Raw genomic sequence first — 24,137 nt, 5'->3', positions numbered from 1 at the left:
AACGGTTTCAGCTCTATCCGACCATTACAAATAAAGTTCTCTCACTTTTGAATCGTCTAAATAGGTCAAAGGCAGCTGGCCTTGACAAGATATCTGCTAGGCTCATTCGGGAATGTGCAGATCTCATTTGCATTCCTATCCGTGATATTTTTAACCAGTCAATAAGTCAAGGCATATTTCCGGATGACTGGAAATGCGCAAAGGTCACCCCACTGTTTAAACAAGGCGATCGGGACGACTTAAATAATTATCGTCCAATTTCGGTGATCTCAGTTATGGCCAAGGTCTTTGAAAGAATCGTCTATGATCAATTATATGCCTACCTAGAAGAGCACAATATAATCTGTAAATATCAATCAGGCTTTCGCGCTATTCACTCAACTGTCACGGCTCTCCTTGAGGCCACGGACACTTGGGCGTACAATATTGACCGCGGTAAAATCAACGCCGTTGTTTTCTTAGATCTCAAAAAGGCCTTCGACACAGTTGACCATGAGATCCTTTTATCAAAATTAAGCAATTACGGCATATATGGTAACGCGCACCAATGGTTTAAGTCATATTTAGAGAATCGTACTCAAATGTGCTCCATCAATGGATCGCTCGCTCAAAGCTGTTTATTAAGTTGTGGTGTTCCCCAGGGGACGATTTTAGGTCCATTACTATTTCTGTTATACATCAACGATCTTCCAAACTGTCTTTCAAATTGTGAGCCGAGGATGTACGCTGATGACACCCACCTTACATACGCAGGTGATAATGCAGACAATATTCAGTTGCATCTAAATCAAGATTTAGAAAATGTTCACAATTGGCTGAGAGCAAACAAACTTGCTCTAAATATGACTAAAACCGAATTTTTAAAGCTGACGAATTTTGTACCGTGGATAAATAAAGATTATCTATCTATCTATCTATCTATCTATCTATCTATCTATCTATCTATCTATCTATCTATCTATCTATCTAGTTGACCATGGAATATCAAGGACGACGCTTACACGTCGCGGATGTGAGCAGGACGGCAGAAACAAAGTCTTTCTGGTGTGACTTTGTCAACCTTGAGCCTTCAATCGAGTCAAATCCTATCTTACAAACCTTCGGTTCCGACAAATACGGCCATTAATGGCGGAGTTGAACAGCATTTGCATTTTTCTTTGCCTGGAACATTAAATATATTTAGTCTGACACCTCGTCCTGCAGTTTCATCAACAATGCTATTATGAAGCGTCATTCACCCATGGCGGATTCTCTGCAAAACACTATGTGGGACTTCTCGCGAGACTCAGGATCGCTACATAACTCGAGTTATCATGCGCCGAAAATTATAGTTGTTGATGCAATGTCTCTTGCACCCAAGATCACCGAAGTGCAGGAATTCATCGATAGGAATAAAGTTAGCCTCGCTTTCGTAACGGAAACGTGGCTAAAATCTGCTGTGGAAGACACTGCTGTGGATATTCCTGGCTTTTCCATTGTACGGAGGGACCGGGCATCCAATGCACACGGCGGCGTTTGTCTTCATATCAAGGACGATTACTTTAGATTTAAAAAGCTTAAGGAGTTAAGGTGCTGTAAAGATCATGAAAGCCTATGGGTGCGTTTGCGACTAGCCTGCGTAGCAGGCGTTAAGGGGGGAGGGTAAGAAAGAGAAGAAGGGAAACGCCTGCTACAAAAGCCGCGTCTTTTGCATTTCGCCCCTTATTTCAATTATCCCAGCTGTCACTTCAACGACCAATCAGAATTAGGCGTGCGCTTTTATGCATGACTAACTTCACGCGGGAGTGTATCGCCAAAGGCGGTTTCGTAGCTGTAGAGCATGAGAAAATCTTCGCAACAGAATGTCGCCGCCGCGACTCCCACATAAATTTGTAAAAGGGGACGGAAACCCAATATAAACGTTAAAAAAAAAACAGTAGTTGTAGATTTTGTGGAGTCAACTTTACTTCTGGGGGAGGACGAGCCTCATTTGAAAATTTATTTTCGCCGTCGTCGGGAAGAGGTGGTGCGGGGTTGATTTTAGCTCATTGTTGCTGCTCTTTTAGGCTGAGATTAACCAGAAACGAAAACTTGTCAGAACGGGTCTGCAGACCTTATGGTCGCAAAATTATAAACGCAGCTGAACTGTACAGTTTCATCGAGAAAGCTGTAAGCAACACTAATGTTGAGGAAGATTTACATTAAGAGGCTGTGGAAGATCGAGGAAAAGGCAGCTTCCCACCACTATCAGGCCACAAAGGAGCGATGTAGGAAAGAAACGACGCGAATCTGACGGTGAACAGCTGAAAAAAAAAAGTCCAGGTTAATTCTAGAAAGATCTTGTTTGCAGAAAGCTCGACAGTGAGTGACTCGTAGGACGCAGAATTCGGAATTGCTGGTATTGAAATTAACATTTCATACACAGACGCCTGAGCAAGTAACGCTTACACTCGTCAGACAAGAGGCCGATATTTTGTTGAATTATTGTAATATAGAAGATATTACGGGAAAGCCAAGCACCCAGCTTAAGGCACCGGTATTGAATCCTAACGGAGAAATCATCGTTCGCAAAATGTTTGACAACACGACGCAGGCTAATTGAAATCTCCAGTTTGGTTTGCTGAACAAGCTTGTTGTATTGTCTGATTAACCAATCAGAATTTGCGGACGCCAGCGTCTGCAGAGGTGAACAAAACGGGGTTCTTATAGCAGGCGTTCCCTTCCTTCTCTCTCCAATCCCCTTTCCTTTTTTTTCCTACCTCCTTCTTTTCTTTCTTACCCTCCCTCACTCCCCACCCCCCCCCCCCCCTTTAACGCCTGCTACATGCTGTATGCAGGCTAATTTGCGACCAAAGCGCCTCCTGAGAGGTTTTTCGACCCTTATCGTGGCAGTTGTTTACCATCCTCACTGGACTAAAGAGGAAAACGATTCAATGCGAGGTCACTTATTTCAATCCCTCTCGCTTACTGAATCGCGATACGCTAATTGTGCACTCATTGTAGTTGGTAATTTTAATTGCCTTTGCATCAATTCACTCGAGAAACATTTTCGTCTCAAATAGATTGTTAAAAAGCCTACTAGGAAGAATGCCATACTCGATATAGTTCTTACGAACTTGTACCAATATTACGACGAGCCGCATTCATTCCCGCCCTTAGGCCTCTCAGATCACAACACATTAAAGGCAGAAGCTAGAGTGAGAGAAAGTGGTCAAAACTCCACAAAGTTCATGCTCGAGCGCGACTCGCGTGCAAGTCGCAAGGCAGAGTTGAGGAGGCATCTGAGTGCTATAGACTGACCTCCACTGTTTTCCTCTCTTGACTGCTGTGAAGATATGTTGAATGTGTTCTACAAAGTACTACGCATAAGGCTCGATCTTCTCATGCCCGTTAAGAAGATGCGTGTGAACACATCTGACTTCCCGTGGATGACCTAGCACCTGAAATCGCTTATACTTAAAAGGCCTTTAACGAACACGGTATTAAGTCAGCTCAGTTTAAATTCTACCGTAACACAGTCAACCGTGAGCGAAAATCATGTAAAGCTGTCCTCTATGAAACTAAGGTACAAAGTATGAAAGAAGAAAACCCGAAGGCATGGTGGAGAGGAGTTATACGTTTGTCCGGTGCACACGCGCATTCTGAGGCATTGTGAAACCATATTCCTGCTGAGGGTGCCGAAGAGCTATCTCCACAGGACTGGCGAACGCTATCGATGAGGCGTTCCTAGAACCAATGGAAGAATATTGCCTGCCCCGCCCACTGGCCCAAATCCCCCTGAAAGAACGCTCAGCTCACCTCCCGGTGCTTTCAGAGTTGCGCATTGCGAGACTCTTAGCAAAATTAAATCCGTCTCAGGCGTGTGGAGTTGTGGACCAGATGAAGTTCCCAATTGGCTACTGCGGCAGTATTCCGAACTTCTTGCTTACCCTGTACGTAGTATAATTAATGCGTCGTTACGAGAATAGCGCCTTCCTACCATCTGGAAGTACACAGATGTATCCCCTCTACCCAAGAAAAAGAACGTTGAGTATTTGAAAAAAGGTCTGAGACCAATCTCGCTTACCGCCTGTTTACCGAAAGTCGCTGAGGATTGTGTCGTACACGATTACATAAAGCCTTAAAATAGATCATGATATAGAGGGCTTGTGGACTCTTTGCTCTCAAAGTCCACGAAATGCCTCGTTTTGTAAACTTTTTAAAGTTTGTTTGATTTACTACCCCATTTAAACTTACAGCTGAGCACAAAATCCACAAAAATTTAACTGAAAACCTCTTGTTGTTTAAATTTAAAGGGTAGACAATTTATTAAGTTTACATTACATGTTCATGATTTACACGGCAAAGTTACAATACGCTGTCAGGATCCAGTAGTCTAGGGGAGATTACGCATGATATCATTTTAGATGCGCATGCTCTTACCTTTATATTAAAGCAAAGGGTAAATTCCTGATTGTATGCAACTTTTACTATTTTTAAGACACTTTTTTACAAAAGATATACCTCACCCTTTGTTTCCCTTTTTTTAAAAAAGATAAAGAAATAATTTACGACCAAGAGTCAACAATAGAGCGGCTAATTTAATTAAGTTTCTTATTGTCCACAGCAATAGATAGCTACCGTTTGTTTTCTCTTGTTGTTGGTTTTTACTGGCGTATCGTCCCTTAAAGTTCGCATAAATTAAAGCTTTTTTTATGACTTGTACAGATATGTCATATTCCTTTTTTTTGTTATTATTTGACAGGAAATATGACTGTCGCAGACTAAACTTGAGACCGATTTTGCAAAAAAAAAAAAAGCGGCCAAAACTATTCTCAATATAGGCATCCATTTGCCTAACGAAGAGATTACCTTTCCATCAAGCCCTGCTTGACTCAATAGATGTCCCACCAGTAAAAATCACTGCCGGTGCTTTGACAGGCCTGTTGATCCTAGGACTGACCTTGGAACGTGGAATGCTGTGGAAAATCAAAAGCAATTACCTGAAAGTACCTCAACATTAATTAACTTCCTGAAATTTTGAATACTTCTTTACATTAGCAACAATAGATCCACCGCATTGTCTGTAGTTTTTCCAACAGAACGTCAATTGTCACTGATTAGTTGAACGATTGTCCCTTTTTTAATAAACAACGCGTATAAAAGCAGACACGAACATTATTTCCGATTATAAAGAAGTGGTGTTCGGCGCAGAGTCGTGTAGTTGCCTTGCACTTCTAATATTTGAATCCTTTTATACCACAGAATTAGTTTCCCTAAGGAATAACTCCTAAGAAAGGCAGTCATTTAGCAACAGGTATGGTGCTTCTTCTGATTTCAACTTTGTATAAACCTGTATGACTAGTTGAATAATTCCGCCGCACCAAATAGTCTTTTACGGAAGGCTTGAGTTCATTCTTAAGTAGAAAATAATCGAAAATATTAGACGTATTAGAACTAATCAGGACAATTCAGGAGAATTTTACATGTTTTCATATTCCTGAGATTATACTCGGTGGGACTTTTTTATACTGATTACAAAGAGTGACAGCTTTTTCACCACGTAGTGCAACCGGTTAGCATATTACTTAACGAGAGAAATTCTAGCAAATTAAAGTAGGGCATTAATCATAGGACATTGGGAAAGTCCAATCACAATAAATATTATAAGAGTTTAAATGATGGTGGTTGAACAAGACTGCATATGTTCTTGCTGTTCCTTTATTGTTACTAACCCTTAACTTTAAACTTACGAAGCCAATGTTAAAATGGAAAACAAAGTGCAAGAGAAAACGGAGAGAGAAAGTGAAGATCAAAAAGGTAATTTTCAGAATAAAAAGTCGTATCTTTTTTTTTACGATTAATGAGTGCCTACAACTCTAAGTAATTGGTACTTTTTGTTTTTTGTTTTTTGTTTTGCTTTTTTTTTAATTGAGGTTTGTTGTAATTTTATCTATCCTATATTCGAAAACGTTCTCCTTTTAATTCCTTAGGATTAACTTCTTTCTCTTTCTAATAAGCAGCCCTTTCCCAGTGCGTTTTCGTTGAAAAATAAAATCAAACGAAACAAAGCCAAATAAAACGCCGATTCAGTTAAGCTGTACGTCATAATGTCTCTTACGGGTCGTTTCCTTTTGCAACTAATCAAGCGCCGAACAAAAGATGCTAGGCGCCACGTTTGAAACACTACCTTTGAATAAGTGCCTCCCTGATAATCATTTCCATAAAAGGGTCCCCGGGCCATAAACTGAATCATAAGCCGAATTATCCTTTTGCAACCCGAGGAGGTATAATACTAATCTTTGTATTTGCTATGTTATTACAGTTGAAATCAAAGGAAAGAAGTGTTTCTCTAAACCTTCGGTAAGAGTTGCAGCAGTTGTGGTTGGTATAGCCTTGGCAGCCGTTGTCATTTCGTCCGTTTATGCAGCAGGAGTGTTTGATTCTGGACCCGAGTTACCAGAAGTAATGGAAGGAGAGGCTACCTTTTCATCTGACGACAGGGAAGGAGAATTTTTCCATGTGCTCATCGATTATAAGAGAAAACTAATTCAGCTTACTTCAGTGGGTTATCTGCCCTCGTCGTTTCCACTATCGGGACGACGGCTTATGTCTTTTGAAGAAAATGATACAGCAAATGGGACCAATATCAATGCCACCAAAATCGTCATACAGGATTACAACACGGTAAGGTACTCATGTTTAAAAAACAAAGCAAATTTGTTGTTGAAGACATATTTCATGATAAAACTGAATTTCTGCTTGACATTTTTAAAACAGCAATGGATATTCTACCCACTGCAGTGGACCTAAACAGCAGACTTAAACAATATTTAATATGACATTTATTTTACGTTCATCTAGAGAGCTTTCTTTTTTTTGACTTTATTACCTTAATGTCAGAGTTCTTGCAGAAAGGCCCCCGTAAATTGCTGGAGACGTATTGGTACAGCAGGCCAGGCAACATGCTATATCCCAGATAAAAGGGTCCCTTGTAAACAGAAATCAAGTGCGAGACTGTCAGCTAGGATTGTTTCTTATTAACTGCTCGAGCGAATATCGGACATGTAGGTTGGCCACCGACTATAGATTTATTCCAGCGCCGTTCTCGCCATAGTGAATCGTCGGTGTACGGCATTTCTGTCTGATGAGGGTTTAGCTCTTGATACTCTTCACGGCGCCCAGTTCACCTTGAAACAGACTAAAATGTTGATAAAAAATTCTCAGCAGCATCGCGGTTTCTTTGGAAAAACTAAATAACTATTTAACTAGGTTCACGACACGGTGCTGTTTCAAATTAAGTACATGTACACAAAAGCTACCCCTAGCTGTTTTACCAACTTTGATCTTTTAATAGAAGCATAAATAGTATTGATTTGTCATCAATAATTTGGGGGCATAAACAAACATATCTACCGGTTATAATGAAATGTTTATCGAATTTTCGTTTTCCTTTACCTCCCAGAAAAAAAAGTACTTCATCGTTCCAGAGCATGGAAATTCCACCACGAAGTGCATTTACACAGCTCTTGAAGGAGATATGATTCCAAGACATTTACTGAAACATGCAACTCTGAAGTCGGTAAGCAGTGAACAAGTCGAGTGTATGCTTTTAACGGAAGCATAATCCAACCAGCGCCCAAGTCAATGCAACAACAAAAATGCTTAGGAACAGTATTGAGGTTATTCAAGATCTATGTTTTAGTAACAAACTGTGAAGAAGACGCTGTCACCGACAACGCCTCATTTCTTCCCCGTGATTCTTTTACTTCTGCATACTTTTCCGTTCACTACAGTTTGTATAAGCAGAGAAATTTAATTAACATTTTCCTTCTTTCGGTTCTTTTTAATAAAGGAAAATATCGAAGGGAATTTGACCCACGTTATTTTCCAAGTTGATAATGATACTGAAGTGGACGTTTACCGTGCAAAAGGACTTCACGGAAAGATATACGAGGTCAGTAACTGTTAACACGAGAGATCAAAATTAAAACTCTAGGCTGAGTATTTCTCTTTTGTTGCTGCTTTTTTTGTTTTGTTTGTTTTTCTTCTCGTTTTTAGTAATTTTGTGAACATGGCAGACGAGCGACTCTTTGAACTGTTTATTACTTTCTTAATATCTGTCACGTTTCTTTTCAACTCTTGAACGCTTGATCCCGAGTGAAATCGATCATTTGATCCTGGGAGTTTTGTTTTCAACTCAAAGGTGGCTTTTATGAATCGAACATTTTGCAAACGTCGACATGGGCCGGGGCTGTGAAATGAATAAATGAATATACACAAAAGGAAGAAACAAAATAATTTATTAATAGGAAGAAAGAACTAGTATATTGATCATCATTTTCTTATCTAGAATGAACTTTTTTTTTTAATTTAGCTTTTCTGTTAACTCTAGATCATACTCTCGTGTTCGCTTGCTAGGTTTATTTGCATCTTCCAAATGGGACAATCCATATGCGCTCCAAGGAACATGAGATGAACTTCACAGACTACAAGCAGCTAAACTGCTACAAATACATTGAAGAAAATGATACAATCGAAGAGGCTTTTTACCAATCCAATGATTCAAAGCTGTGTAAATATTAATACTTTTTTACTTCTTTGCTTCAGAACACTGTCGTTTATTTTCTCCTTAGATCTGCGACAGTATCATTGACTGATGCCTAAAAAGGACACAAAATTACATCTTTCACTGCATATTCCCCGAGGGGTACTCCCTATAATTGCTTATACGCGGAGGACCCTTCCGAAAGAGGTACCTTTTTCGGGCTTGGAAAGGATAGGGATTTCAGTAGCTAAAGTAAATGAGAGGAAAGGGAAATCTATCATTTGGTCTGTGAAAGGACGTAAAAGAGCAAACAGAAAGATTTTATGGCTGTGAAAAAGGCGAGAAAATATCCAGATTTTGTGATTTAATTAACAATTAATGAATGAGGATGAGTATCTTATGAAGAATTATGGAGATCGAGGAGGGTGTTATCGGCCGAGGCGGATAACACACTCTGAGATCTCCATAATTCTTCATATGATACGAAAGCCGAATTCAATAGTTGTTTTATTATTCATTCAAAAAAATTAGCTAAAACATGCTTACCGTCCATCAATGTTACGTTCATCTTCGATAGTGCACGTTTAGGGTTGTTCAGCTACGCAAATATTCTCCAAATAGCAGGCGTCGCCCTTCGAGTTGTCTTCTTGCTGTTCTTGCCATGTTTTTAGCTATTATTTCGCCTAGTTCTTACCTCGGGGCAGAGCCTTTGTTGAGTACCCCCCAGGGAGGCGTCATAGTATTCGCAATTAACTAATTATGAACAATCCAAAGACGAACTCGAGTTTTTTATCACCAAATAGCTGAGAGTGAGCCTTCTAACCAATTTAATAAACCTTGCTAGCACTTTCTTTTTTCTACGTCTGGCAAAGAGTAAATAAGGAGTACTTTTTGGCGCCTTTTTATCAATTTTATCGGGCTAGACAGCAAAGAAACCGATAACTCTAAACTAAAATTTATTTTGAAGACATGTACAAAAAAGAAAAAAAAAACAGAAAGAAATTTTCGAAATACTGTTTGCTCCAAAATTTCCAAATATAAAAAGACAATAGAGTTTTACAAAAAGAGAAAACTGGGGTTTTAAAAGTCTGCTAAAAGTTTCAGCTTGGTAGAAAAACTGGAAGAACGGAGCGGGATACAAACTAAGTAAACAAATTTACATGTACACATCTATACTTAGCAGACGTGTACGTAAACGTAAATGCCGCTTTTGTTAAGGTCTTCATGATCTGGCTGAAAGAAACCGTGAGAAAATTGCCTCCTCCGTAACCAAGTTATCCATTAAAAAGGTTAAAAGCAATAGTTTTGCAGCTGCAGAGCGGTGTCCTGCAAAGAGATAAAAACGCATCTTTATGTAAAGAACCGCAGCCAAGAAGAAAACAACTTAAAAATTTGAATGGTTTACATGAAGGGAAACTGACCATTTACATGAGGAAACCGGACATTGTGATTGGAGGATCAAAAATTGTTCCATTCCGCCGTTTGGAAAGAACAGAAAATGAGGGCTGCCGTTTGAGCCAATCCAATTTCTCTACTCTTTTGAGTCTCTTCAGCTTATTTAGATACTCTTTGAAGCGGGTCCTTCTCCCACAAAGTCAAATTCAATTGCTGAATGTTTACAAAAGAGACATTCAACCGGATGATTTGTGTAAATGGTAAGCACCCAGTTATCCAAGTATAGCCACTAGGATTATTTTCACCCTTTCCATTGGCCCGATTTACACGCTGTCTATGAGCTGAAAGATATAGCATGTTAATCAGCGATCAGAATGCGGGTTTGCGTGCGATGGCATGTTAGTAGAATTCTACTAACCTTCATTATCTTTAGTCACAGAAAGCCAATCATCCCCTGAGTCATCGATAATAGAGAAGAATATCCGAGAACTGTCTACCAACTTTACGCATAAAACAAATGATAGTATTTCCTTGAGCAATGCCAGTCTGATTCAGCAGCCTTCGTCAGTCGTTAAACGTCGTCGACGCGGGATTGGGTGGCGAAACGGTGGTTTGGACTGGTGGTACGGAAACTGGTGCGGGCCTTACCAGGGTGGTTATGAAGACAACCCAAAACCACACTGTCGGTGGTTTTGTGACCAAACGAAAAGCTATGTAAACCGCGCTTGTCGTGACTGTCTCCCGCCCCAGGATGGCTTGGATGAAGCATGTATGGAGCATGACAGGTACAATATCTGGTAACAATTAATGTCACATTATAAGACGAGATTTGGACTGTCTGGCCTGTTGTAAAAGGGGGCGAAATATAGTGACCAGTAACATGAACTCAAACAAATGCAATTGACGACTAGATTTATTATGTAAACATTGATTTACGCTAACAGTGTGGAATTTTGGGGGCCGAATCGCAGACGTACATGTATCCTCCGCGAAACGTCCCTAGCGGTAGGGAGCGAGGAGAAACGGTCGTATTCGCAAGCTACAGGTTTTGATATTTATTAGAGAAATGTTATAAATTAAAGTGATTTACATATAATTATCCTTATAACACAGGCGGTCCAAGCTCAGTATGAGAGTTTAATCATTAATACATGTGGTTTCATATTAAGTAATCCTTAAAATGGCCTTGAACATAAAAGATTTGTAAGGGAATTCAGGTAAAAGTTCAAGAATATAGATACTCGCTAGAATTTTCAAGAAATAGTCTTTACCTTATTTACTTTACTTGTTTTTCCTTGCTTGTGATTATTTTCCCGATCCATTTTTTTTATTGAAAATTCTGGCGAGTATTATTTAACGCAGTTTCTGCCTCCTTTCAAAGATGAATTGCAACAATGTCGCAAGGTTCGAGATTCAAAAATTGACGAGCGAACACACCTCGTATAGACTCGTGTCTCGCTTGGGTAGTGAGTTCCAGGACGGAAAGAACGCCCCCTTTCAGAAGAAGTTGGGAAACATTTAAGAACAATTTCAATTCGTCACACTCAGAGCAAACCCATTTAATTTCTTCAAAAAATCTATGTATAAAGTAATTTACACTTTTCGTAAACAGTAGAGACTCTTGAGCAGACAGATAACGAAATTATGTCGATGTGTATGGACATTAGCATTTGCATTTGCTGAATGGCGACTTATGTAATCGTTAAATAAAATTGCCAAGACTTGGTCGGCTAGATTTTTCCCATGCCTGAAGCAAACCAAGGTTGAGTTACGTTATCCCAAGTGAACTAAAAGCTTGTTTCAAATAGATCGTAAGATGGCTGTGAACAACTTTTAAAATCCTTATATCACCTGGTTCCAACGTCCTATTTCACACGCTGTGAAAATCTTATTTACGAATTAAATGCAGGTGATTTTCGACAGTCGTGACATGTATACGTTATTTATAATACTTCTATTTATGACTTTGTTTTTTATTATTAGGTGTCTCGTCAATCACGATAGGGGTCCTTGGTGGTGCCAGCCAATCGGGAATCGCTGCAAGTGTGATAGTCCATTTGTATGGAGGGCCTACAATCAAATCTACTCGTGTTCATCTAGGAGTTGTAGATCTCACGCCCGGCAAGTCTTCTGGACATTTTACTACCTTTTGTCTTGTTGGTATCCCGCAAGGTTCTGTTTTCCTTGGTTTCGGTTTGTTTGCGGATGTAAATGGTGTTCGTGTCCAAGAATTATAGTCTATTGGAAATGTATTTTTTTTAAGGCGTGTGCTTTCTTTGGTTCCGGATCAGTTTATTACTAACTATCAAGTCGAGTAAAACGGTAATAATTCATAGATTAACATGATAGGTAAAGGAAAAAAGTCAAAGAAATTGTAAAGCGTGATACGCAGCACATGTACAGATAGCTGCCGATGGTGTCAATATCAGCATGTATTTGACTTGTTACTTTTTTATACTCTGGAACCGTCTAATACTGTGCTGCTTTGTTTACTTGCATTCAACTTAGAAAAACTTTGACCCCGCCCTTAAGAGTTTCTGTCTTATTAAATTAAGAGTTTTTATCTTACTAAATTACTTCTTGATCAAACATTAAGTTCATCAGAATGAAGGGAATAACCGGCAAATCAAGAATCTTCGTTTGTTTAACAAATTATCTTCATCAGTATTGTAGGAAATATATGGAGCCGGTAAGACTATCCTCTCATATTATTTTATCACGTTAGCCAAAGGCAGTTGTAATAAAAACATTTCTTTATGTTCCGCCGGTTCCGTAGGTTCGGCGGTTCCTCCGTCTACAGTTCCACAGATTAGTCTTGCCCATAAGGAGGACAGTGCTGGAGATAGAGTTCGGAGGGTCAAACAGCTGCAAGGTGTTTCTTCCAAACAGTGATGATTTAAGTCGTATACATGCTAATCTTCGCATCATCTTTTAAAAGGGCAACTTTAATAGTAATATTAGCTGTCCGAACAGTTTATCAAAACTAAATGCATGTAGATTTTAAATTGACTGCCGTTTAACTCTTCAGTCGTGTAAGGATCTTGTAGTTAAGAGTGCTTGAAATAAAGTTTTTATTAGTCAATGTTATTGTTGTTCTTCTAAGTTTGAACCCATAGAAATTCATCCTCATCACAAGGGGAGGTCATCTTAGAGCAATTTGGACGTTCTTTTTAGCCTTTCGTAGCTGCCGGTTTCCACTGCGCGTGGTAGGAAAAACTTGCAGTTATGGAACGACCCGAGAGAAACAGGCGTCTCTCATTTCCTTTTGAGGCTAAGCTGGTTAGGAGAACTAAGGAACTGAATGTGTAGATCTAAGGCCGGATTGGCCAAGCCACTTAAGTGGCAATAGGCCATTTGCGAAACTAGGAATAAACGTCTCAAGTTATAAATCGAACAGTTCTTGACTCATGAAGGCTTAACATTCCGATCTGTCTTGTTAGTCTTACAACTTAAAACCACAGACTGAGAAAAAAAGCTAACGAAGGTGACACTTTAAAGTTCCAAGTACTGATACACAATCTCCCTCTAAGAGCCCCACCCAACTGGAGACACTGTCCACAACGAGTTGGAATTTGGAATGTTGGTTTTGAGGAGAGGGGAGAACCGAGGTACCCAGTAAAAACCTCTCGAAGCAGAGACGAAAACCAACAAAAAAAGAAACCCACCTATGGCGTCCTACGAAGGGACTCGAACCCCGGCCACACTGGTTAAGGCTACAAGTTAGCTTTAATAATACCCACAGATTACCTATGATGCTTTTTCGTGAGCCAGTGTCGAAAAAGGAAAGGACCGAATTAGTGGGTGTCACTTTTGAGAAAAAAACTACAAAGATAAAAATGCAGCGATTCTTTTTTTACCTGCTTAAAGACATAAGTTGCTGTCAAACAAAGCAATTGGAGTCGACATTGGAGCTCATACTTCCCTAAGTCGAGTCGACAAACCAAAAGATACATATTCATCAGAGCTAAATAATGAAAATGGCAAAAATATTTTTCCAGCGGGAAAAGATACTCTCCATACATTTTCTTCAATGAAATCCAAACAATTTTCTAATAAATTGTTGACGTTTGCCCGGGTGTATACGCTATGAATGTTTGGGTGGTGATGTTCCGGTGGGATTTAAGACTAATGCCTTCTGATGATGAGCGCACAAACACTTCCTCCCATTTCCAGTTCGAGCGTTTCTTGCCGTTTCCCGGGGGTGTACGCCATGAATGTTTAGGTGGGTTTTCTGCTTGAACTGTATGATGAGCACACTACTCTCTTGTCCATTTCGCTCGTTTGTTGCTGTTTTCCCGAGAGTGTCAGCCGAGAATATTTGGTAGAGAATATTCCACCAAAAACCAAAAAGCCCAGCCCTATCCCACAATAACTATAAAGAAGAGACTAAACGGGCCACAAAGCGGCAAAAAAAATCGCGATTTTTTAAGCGATCACGCTTGTTTTAAATTTATAAGTCATGTTTCGATGTGACGCACATCCTCGTAAGTTGCAATAAAGTTCCAAAATCTGTGGAATTTATTTCAATCTGAAAAAATAAGCTAATTGTGCGAGGAAATTAAAAAAACAACAAACAAACGTAGATAACTACAATGTAAGTGTTTGAACGATGTAATTACTTGATTATAAAGGTTATTAAATAGGCCTGTCTATGATAAGCGTTTTCGAACATTTTAGTGAGAAAAATGGAGCATTAAGGTGGAACCTTTTTATAGGGAAACAAAAGTATAATGTACAGTGGCCTAATTCTTACACGTCTTGCCGTTCTAGTGACTCTGAAAGTCATAGATGCAGACATGTAACCATGCATCACAGTTGAAGATGAAGATATTGCATAACATCCTGGTCGTTAAGATATACATATATATTATAAGCAATGCAAATACTCTTGGAGAGTTCAGCATGCTAGAAGCATCAGAGCTGGTTTGCTTAAACACATTATACATCGCCTGTGCTATATTATGTTCAAAAATATCAAGATTTTTCAAACAACCATCAACACATGAACTTAAAGGAAACAGAAAGCAGTCACATGTAAAAGCCAGCCTAGAAAGTATTGGCGAATGCGTTTTCATAATCTGGAACAGTCTTTACATTGCTACGTTACTTTGTGTACTTTGGAAGTTTATGTATCAGTCGCAATTCGCCAACATAAATTATCTTTGCTCTTGGTTCGTGTTATTTCAGTTGGTATTCTATTGCTTATTTCTGCTAAGTTACGTGGCGTTCATGGACGGGATTTGCAGATTTATCAACGACATTTTCTTTCCTATGATTAATTCCCTTTCGTGGATAATTTGCATAGTCTGTCTGTCACAAGAGAACGGCCATGTGGAATTTCAAGACATTGGATATTTTATTGTTCATATTCTTCCTGTAATTGCTGCATCATTCTTCGAGATTTGGACTTACACGCCCAGAGGGACCAACAAGCTACGAACAGTGTGGACTATGTACTGTCCAGGGTTGTTTTTAACTTTGTATGCAGTAAATAACGATCAAGTGGAAGTCTATAAGTACTTAATTAAGCCTCCCAATCCCTGGTTTGTCGCAGTTATTGGTATATTTTCTAATATGAGACTGGTTTTCTTTCCTCTTAAGCGTTGACTCGTTCAACTATGGTGCATGAACATTTTCTCTCAGAAAACTAGAGCTGATTTAATAGTGTAAAAAAATGTCCACAACTTTTGAGCAATGTCATTGGGGAAATTAAGATATTGGTTTTAATAACTTTAAGCCAAGCTTTGAACGATACACTCTTAAAAAGAGCTACCGCTCCAAATGTCACCTTTTGAATCATCTAAACAGATTTACCTTGTCAACGGAAGTGAGGAGTCAGTCTTTTGTGTGTTTCTTTTGTGCACCTCATTTGTGTACCTACACAATTTCTTTAATTTGAAACTGACTTTAATTTGTAACCGGTCAGCTTTTACAGTGATATGTGAGATATAGAAAGGTACTATACTGTCTTTATTGTCTCAATGTATTCTTAGAGTGATCTAAAAAATAATCTGATTTAGCTGGATTAGGATGAAACGCTGTCTACCTTTAACCCTGATTAGGAACCTCATTACAAAAAAATGAGTAATTTCCTGTAATTCACTCTTGCCTAAAAAGCGACTCTTTTTAGCCCGCGCCCTTGCATGAGCAACACGTCAATCCACCAAATATTTCGAGCTTCAGCTGATATTTTGTACTGATCTGCTGACCTCTTATCAGAGCACTTAATAAATGTCGCCGGGTTCTTTTTCTCCTTCTTTCAATTCCGTGAAACTTAGTAAGTAAGCCAATTCTTATTATCGTTTTTCTGTGTGCGCAAGGACAAAGCCTGACGAGAGTGAATCCATTTTCATGACGTATTGACCTTTTTAAGAGCGCTTTTGTCACAAATATAAATCGCCGGGGTCTAATTGTCTCCTATAATGAAGGAAGTTGAATCACTAATTGCAGAGTAAAATATTTCTTTTATATCTCGCAATTCTTTTCTGCTGGTCATGGTTATCATGAAGGCAATTCATCTGGTGCTTTCGAAAATTTTGTGCGACTGGGGACGAGTTAGGTAAAGACGGCTAATGTGAGGTAAACATGTACAAGATATCTATATACTGTCTTTATTGTCTTTCAAAATCTATTCTTAGATTGCATGGTTTGAAAGAAATGATCTTTTTCGGCAGCATTAAGATGAAGCAATGTCTAACTTTACCCGATTTTTTGTTACGCCTAATATGCTATGTAAACAGTAAACAACAGAACTGTTTTAGCCAACGTCCTGCATGAGCAACATCTAACTAACACCTCTCAAAGTATAACGAGCTTCAGCTGATATCACTAACCTCTTGACCTCTTTTTAGAGCACTTCAGTTAATAATAAACACTGCTATCTTCCTCTTGTCCTGCACTTTTTATTATAAAGCAATGGAACTTAGTAATCAACCAAGTTATTATCTCCTTCCTGAGTGCGCAAAGACAAAGCCTTTGGTACTTATGCATCTTCGATGCATGGTGTCTTAATTGACTCCTACTAAAAAGGAAGTTAAATCGCTTATTAATGAGTGCGACGTATTTCTTTTTTAACCCTCAATTCTTTTAGATGTTCATGTATTTCAAGGCAACGACAGTTGTACAGGTAGATTCTTTTAGAATTTATACCCTTTATTTTTTCAGTGGAACTTCCAAAACATCCCAACATTGTGGCGTCTCACACCGATTAGGAAATTATTTTGCAGAAGGTCAGGATACAAAAGCCATGCCTTGTCATTGTTACCTACTGATGGTACAAAACATCAAATAACTGATATCACCACCCAAGTCGGATTTACGCCTGGGATTCTTTACACTAAGAAAATGCCGCCTTCACTTTAAAATGAAAACGACTGAATCGTTCTAGTTATTAAAGTTGGTCTCTTTTTACAATCGCATGGAAAGGAAGTAGACTCTCGCCAAGTTACCCGGAAAAATTCCCACGCTCTTCATCAAATAAATGACATTTATACCCCTTTTTAGAGCAATTTTCCCATTATGTGGCGAACTTTCTCTTTCTCCTTTGTCTAACGAGAGCGCATCATATGCTAGGAAAAGGAAGTAATTCCTGCCAAATGAACCGATTTCTGAGTTTTATTATTCAGCCACGTCATTATTTAATTCCCCGCAATTATTTTCTGAGTTATTAAAACTTTTTTGAAGCAGTAGTTGTCGTTTGTCACATCCTCCAGGTCCACCTATATCATTTGTCTTTGCTTTCGCGCTTACCATATTACTCCTTCCTTCAACAATTAAACTTGCATACAATCATTTCTCGGAGGAGGTATGTTGCATTCTTCCAGTGTCATTTGTAATGAAAGTACATGTGTGCATTTAACTAGTTGTAGAAAGGCAAAACTTTCCTAGAAACTATCGCCGGCATTTCTTCAGTTTCTTTAGCCTTCATTCCAAGCCTCTACCGTTATTGAAATTTCCATTATGACCGTAGAAACACATAAGCCAAATCCTTTCCTTTAATATAAGGGAAAATTAACTCGAAATTAGCCAACATTTTTTTATGATTCGTATTTCAGTGGTTCATGTCATCTTCATTCTGAATTAATCCGAGCAGTGATTAACAGCCCTAATTTGGAGCTATAGAGGAGGGCATTGGTCGTTTCGTGGGTGGCTATTTCATGCATACTGTCAGTATATAGAAAACAAGCTTAAAGAGAAGACTGATAAGCTGACGGTTTTTCCCTTCTTTTTTTTTCCGGGGTGGGGAGGAGGGACTTATTTCCACGAATGCTCATCAGACGAATGGGGGTAAGCAAACAATGCTCAGAGCAGTCGTCACAAACTTATTTATTCCAATCAATTAACAGCAAAATCTTGTCACCCCCGCAACAGCTTTGCACACAGTTCTTTCACTACTCTAAAAAAACAAGAAAGATTTCAGCGCCTCTTGCCTCCCTACCTAACTGTACATCGTTGAGCCAAACTGCACGCTTAGCATAACAGGTTCTAGAAATGTCCAAAAAATCTATTTGGGGTAAAATTACATCACAAATAGCCACTGTGAATTAATAACGTCATATCGACTAGCTTAGCATGGTTTGTGCCGGGGCTTTGTGTAGTAGAGATTTCTTTACAATATTCTATGGGTAGTCAAGCTTCATATACAAATTATGTTGTACTTTAATATATCTTGAGTTAATATTCAAGCGGTTAAAAAAATTATAAGCTTGACTTACGAGAAACTGCAAGTAGGCTACATCTGTTGTAACTGGATGGTTTTAAAGTAAATCGTTGCGACTTTCAGACTTCAGTGAGCTGTAAAGTAAACTAAGTTGGCCTCAACACTTACAATTTAGTCAAACCAAACCTAGCAGTTCTTAGGTCTTGCCTAACAGTTTTCTGTAGAAAGGATTAAGTTTCATAATTGTAAGTAGGTTGAGAATGATCGTCCGGATGAACGTAGTCCTGGATAGGACTGTTGTTGTTGACAGTCACTGTCAACAACAACAGTCCTATTCAGGACTATATTCACCCGGACGATCATACTCAACCTACTTATGAAATGACTCCTGGATTCAAACCTTTCACAGCTTCATAATTGCCGGTGTAGGGAAAAAAACATATACTTTAATAGTAACACAATTATTTACCCTAGCACGCCCCTCATGTATTGTGCCCCACTAATTCGGGTAAAAAGGCACTCAGACACTTAGAAAGGACCACTGTAATGGCGAAAATATTTATTTCAAAAAAGTATTATTCGAACACTTCTTACCAGGATTTCTCTTCTTTCTCTTTCCCGTCGCTCTTCACTTACAAGCAAACAGTTTGAATTCAATCCGCTATTGTTTTTGTTGCCATAACAATTTTTTCGAAACAGCTTACTAGAAACTGAGCACTGCGGTCACAAAATCCTTATGCAATGAAGTAGTTGAAGTAAACATGTTTTTGAACGCGACGACAGCCACGCCATTTCTTGTACGATTTCCCGCCCAATTTCCCGCCAAGAAAAAGGTGGGTTGCACAAATGCATCGCTCGATTTATAACATACTCCTCCCCCGGACGGGCTGACACCTGATTCCCTTCCCTCCCCCGCAAAGAGTGTACGGGCGTACGCTACGTCATAACCAAATTTTCTCGGATGGATGGTTTACCAAATTTTCTTACCCATGGTGCTCCGCTGGCGCGCTTTGCGCGCCGGAGCTCCGCCAAAAAGGTACCTCCATAAATTTCAAGTGCGTTTTAACAATTTGACACTTGAGGTCAATAAAAAGCAGTTGAAAGTCGCTAGTTAGGGCTTAAAACGGACGAATTAATCGCTGGCAACACACGAAAAGTTGCTCTTGGCAAAAGCGACAGATTTGTAACGAAATGAACAACATTTAAAAGCACAGAAATAATGACTTTTCAGTCTCTTAAACTATGAGGCTCCTAGCGAGATGCCCCACTAAAACGGACCTAGAATCCACCTTTCTTGACCCCACAATCGGTTGTCTAAGACAAAATAACCTCAACTAAACACTTACAAAGCGTTTTCATGCTTGTACACAATATTCCTATAACACGAGCACCACGACAAACCTGAAATCAGTCTGTCAACAACTTCAGGAAATCATACAATTAACCACGTTCGCGGCACTTATAAAACTATCCAAAACCAACCAGACACAATGTTTCCACGCTAAATACGTACGAAATATCATCGCATTACTCTCTCTCAATAACTCTCGCTTTCTCCACATAAATCATCACATGTAATCTTTGCTGACACGGTCGATTTATTCAAGATCCCGGATGTAGACGAGCCGTTTTGAAAGGGACACATGAACGCCGGCCTTTAAAACAATTTTTACTGAGTCTCTGGCCTGGTCAGAAATCGGCATCAATTTTGCTCTCGCCGAATAGTTTTGACTCCTAAAAGCTACTTTTTGAGGTCAGAGACTCGTCTCCGTCCACATCAAAGCTTGCAATATGATTCCTTTCCGCCCGAGATTAGTGTTTCACCAGTTTAGCCAAAATGAGACGAAATACGGTAACATATTGGACGACGGCAGACTTTGCCAATCGTGAGAATTGTTCCTTCATAAGGCTTAATCTTGCCTTCCAGAAAACTTTGCTGCAGGCGGCCAAAAAGAAATCTAAAAAATTAATCGACCACGGAAAACAACTTCTACCGCACGCGCCGATTTCAAATGCCATAGTGTTTTATGACAAGAAGAGAATTATGGGAAATGATAGGTAGGGAGAGGTGGGGGGTGGGGAACATGTAAACAGCATATTAAACACATGTTTTTTGATCTACTGCAGCTTGTTAAGAGATGTTATACTGTAAATATCATTAAAAAAATAAATGGTCAAGTACTGAACAAGCCTCAAATGAGACTGTTGCTAACAATTCCTGGAGGTACCATTTTGCAAATCCAGACAGATATACACTAATATGTAATTTACCTAAATGTCACCTTATATCTCCTTAAGTCGCCTAAATTCGCCTTAAATCGCCTTAAGTCGAACAACATTTTGACCAAATTTTTCCTCAAGTCGCCTAAAATTAAGGCGACTTAAGGTCCCAGAGTAGGCCTTGAAGACCTTGGATATTTTGCTGTTCATATTCTTCCTGTCGTTGCTGAATCATTCTTTGAGATTTAGACTAACACATTTGTAGAATACATATCACCCGGACCAACCAACGAGATACGAACAGTGTGGGCGACTATATACTGTCCAACGTTGTTTTGAACTTTGTATGCAACGATGTAGTGGAAATCTATAAATACTTAGTTAAGCCTCACAATGCTTGGTTTGTTACAGTTATTGGTATATTTTTTAATTTGAGACTTGCTTTCTTTCCCCTCAGGTTAGACGGGCACAACTCTGGTGTAGGAATATTGCCATATAGCTCTCTAGTAACAGCTGATTATTTCAAACATGACTCCTTTTTAATGCGCGTGTGAACACTTTGTTTAAGCTTCGGGATAAAGATAACATAATTTAAGTAACATATAAGTGAAATAACAAGAAGATCCATAACAACACAAAAAGTTACATGAATATAAACGGTTTCTACGCTACTCGTATTAAACTAATGCTACATATATTTGAAGAATATAAGACTGCTAGAATAAACAACGCTAGACTGGACCTTCCCGGATAGAGTTACGAAGACGGGAACTTGGATTGGGATAAGCATGTATTGATGTTCTGCACGATAGATATGTCGATCCTTGATGGAAAATTCGTCTTTTTGTATTGCACATCTGTAAGGTCTTTGGAGCTTAAGTAAGGCTGCGACTTGCCACACGGCTCCTTCAAGAACAATACGAACGCCCTGCGAAACCTTTAAAATGAAGGGAAAGTAATGAATATAGGTATCAGGATTTTTTAGCATGAACAAACAAACAACTTTACCCGGGAGTGGATAAGCACGCCTTGTGTATTGCTGCATGCAGAATAACTACTTATACCGTAAATCCTCTATTAAGCCCCCCCCCCTCTCAAAGGAGCCCCCTCCCTCTAATAAGCCCCCCCCCCCAACCCTTCAGGGGAAGAAACTTAATAAGCCACCCCTCTCTAGTAAGCCCCCCTCTCCCCTAAAAGGGGCTTGAAATAAATAAGCCCCGGTGGGGGGCTTATTGGAGGATTTGCGGTAGTAAAAGTATCTCAGTAAACGTAACAGTTACCTTTTTCTGGAGGAGAGAGAGAGGAGTAAGGGTTTGTCCGATCACGCTTTTCAAATGAAGTCAACAGGAAACGTGGGATTAACAGAGTTTTAACAATAAAACATAAATAAATTGCCGATTTTTACCGCTATACAAAGGGCACGGCCATAAACCCGTGTCCGTGAACCGAACCGTACAGGTTAAGCAAGACAACGGTGAGAGTTCAGGATACTCATAGCTCCACGTTCCTTGGGTACTATAAACGTTAGGCCAAACAAAAGACAATTCTCGTTCTTCAGGACTGTTTTAACCAAGTCAGTATTAACTGTGATCTGTGTGTATTAACTCGCTACGGTAATATTGGAGTACAAGCGCTGAGAAACCAACTTCGGAATCAGATAACATGTCCTGCAAAACCCTCGAAAGAGAAGTGAATCCTGAAGAATTTTTTAAAAACGGCTGAGGTCAGAAGGACAAGGATTGATTTACAGCAGCTGCTGGTATAGGTTGCTGTTAAAAATGCATGCAGGGAAAGGCGTGGTAAGTTTTTTTTTTTCTATTTTTGCAGTCAACCGGCTGCTGCATGCCTTGCTCCGCTAGCCCCTATGGTTACTCCAAGCAGCCAGTACTCTAATTTTGATTTCAATATTTTCATTGCTGTAGTTTACTTTTAGGCAAGAGAGAGTACAAAAAAAACGATTGTTGTTGTTGTTGTTGTTGTTGCCGGTATCATCACGTGATTAACATATTTCTTTCTCTTTTCATTTAACTGCGATTTCGCCATACAGGATCTGCGGATCTACGTGGATGCTAGGCTCGATGAGACTGTTAGCTGTTTAATTCTAAGACATAATTTTATTGCAAAAAATCTTACCTTCTTGCCTTAAATGAGTAAATAACAGGATTTGCCATGCTGTTTAAGTGGATGAGAAAAAACGCTAAAAAATGAGGCCAAGTGCCGTGTATTCGGGCAATATTATGTAGCAGCATCGGGAAAACGCCCATTAAGAAAAATGCAGCACAAGTTAAGCCGATGGTCTTGGCGGTCTTCACATCACTTTTAATTTGTTTCACCGTTGAACGAATCGGTGTGATACGTCGGTTGTGCGCATGCACGGTTAACCAGATAGATGCTCCTAAGATAAGCATGACTGTGAAGGGTACCATATAACCGGGAATGATGAAATGTCTTCCAAATTTCTTTAAATAATGGATCCTGTACACCAGCACTGGAGCGTCACCTAAATCGATGTCAAGTCCCAATGTGAACATACCATAGGTATAGGCAGCTGCTGAAAGCCACACAAACACAACTGCTACTTTCGCTTTGTTGGGGGTCTTCCAAGAATGGTAGCGAAAGCCGAGCACAATGGCTCCAAAACGATCTATTGCGAGGACGGTGAGGTTGAAAACGGTGAGGTACATGAACATTACGTACACTGTTACAACGAACCAGGAAATGCTGCGTCCCCTGAGATAGGGAACTTTACAGATGTACCACAAGATCATAAGTGGCATATTAATTGCAGCGTTCAGGATGTCAACAACTGATAAGTTCACCACCAGAATATTGGGCACTGTTCGTAAAGTCTTAAACCGGATAAGCAACAAACAAATTACGCTGTTGCCCAAAATTGATCCCGTCATAACCAAGGCAATCATGCAGACGTGTATTGCTTCGTCTTCACGAAGGCACGAACTTGTCATGGCAGCAGAGTTCATTTCTCTCCGTACAATTACAATTTTAATTGTAGTATTTAATTCAAGCTTCGTTTCCTTACAGATCAGAGCCTGTCGTAGAGCCTCTTCTACTTTTGATGCATCTCCACTTCGTATTCTGTCAAAATACTAAATCGGCTGTCAGAGACAGCTAAAAAAAACAAGGACTTATTAGCTGGTAAGTTATTGCTCTTTATCAGGCAGTACTGTCGCAATTTCTAACACTTGCATAGCACTTTGTAATGAACTTAAGTTATCACAGTCTATCGCTATGAGATGCGTTTGTATGACTGATCTCCGTCAAGACATGAAACTTACCGTGACATGTAGGCTTGTTTTTAGTTTCTTTTCTGTTTTGATAAACAGACTAAACTCTTAA

The 24,137-nt window shown here is 39.4% G+C and overlaps 2 protein-coding genes and 1 pseudogene across 3 annotated transcripts; 2 read left to right on the top strand and 1 right to left on the bottom strand.

Annotated features, from left to right (window-relative positions):
- Window positions 1-1,342: 1,342 nt before the first annotated feature.
- LOC140929091 (uncharacterized) lies at window positions 1,343-3,278 on the top strand (annotated as a pseudogene).
- A 1,815-nt stretch (window positions 3,279-5,093) lies between these two features.
- On the top strand, window positions 5,094-12,983 carry LOC140937907 (uncharacterized). Of its 2 annotated transcripts, XM_073387477.1 has the most exons (8): window positions 5,094-5,275; window positions 5,716-5,778; window positions 6,284-6,645; window positions 7,424-7,540; window positions 7,814-7,915; window positions 8,380-8,533; window positions 10,335-10,686; window positions 11,885-12,983. In XM_073387477.1, the coding sequence occupies exons 2-8, from the start codon at window positions 5,727-5,729 to the stop codon at window positions 12,201-12,203; spliced, it is 1,458 nt and encodes a 485-aa protein (XP_073243578.1). In that variant the 5' UTR covers window positions 5,094-5,275; window positions 5,716-5,726; the 3' UTR covers window positions 12,204-12,983. The 2 variants fall into 2 exon arrangements, with proteins under 2 accessions (XP_073243578.1, XP_073243582.1); XM_073387481.1 differs by lacking the exon at window positions 5,716-5,778 and having other exon boundaries at window positions 5,097-5,275.
- Window positions 12,984-21,536: 8,553 nt separating this feature from the next.
- Window positions 21,537-23,903, bottom strand: LOC140929084 (trace amine-associated receptor 13c-like). Its single transcript, XM_073378934.1, has 2 exons — window positions 22,914-23,903; window positions 21,537-21,717 (listed from the first exon to the last, which is right to left on the bottom strand). Exons 1-2 carry the CDS (start codon window positions 23,759-23,761, stop codon window positions 21,537-21,539), a joined length of 1,029 nt encoding a protein of 342 aa, XP_073235035.1. The 5' UTR covers window positions 23,762-23,903.
- Between the last annotated feature and the right edge of the window lie 234 nt (window positions 23,904-24,137).

Source organism: Porites lutea, chromosome 1, assembly GCF_958299795.1.
Source record: "Porites lutea chromosome 1, jaPorLute2.1, whole genome shotgun sequence".
NCBI lineage: Eukaryota > Metazoa > Cnidaria > Anthozoa > Scleractinia > Poritidae > Porites > Porites lutea.
This window is presented reverse-complemented; position numbering and strand designations above follow the sequence as displayed.

Bases quoted from the DNA above. Each gene is read 5' to 3' on its own strand.
- LOC140937907 (XM_073387477.1), top strand. From the start codon at position 5,727: ATGGAAAACAAAGTGCAAGAGAAAACGGAGAGAGAAAGTGAAGATCAA. The intron at 5,779-6,283 runs GTAATTTTCAGA...ATGTTATTACAG, and splicing joins AGAAAGTGAAGATCAAAAAG to TTGAAATCAAAGGAAAGAAG. The intron at 7,916-8,379 runs GTCAGTAACTGT...TTCGCTTGCTAG, and splicing joins TTCACGGAAAGATATACGAG to GTTTATTTGCATCTTCCAAA.
- LOC140929084 (XM_073378934.1), bottom strand. From the start codon at position 23,761: ATGAACTCTGCTGCCATGACAAGTTCGTGCCTTCGTGAAGACGAAGCA. The intron at 21,718-22,913 runs GTAAGATTTTTT...TTCATTTTAAAG, and splicing joins TACTCATTTAAGGCAAGAAG to GTTTCGCAGGGCGTTCGTAT.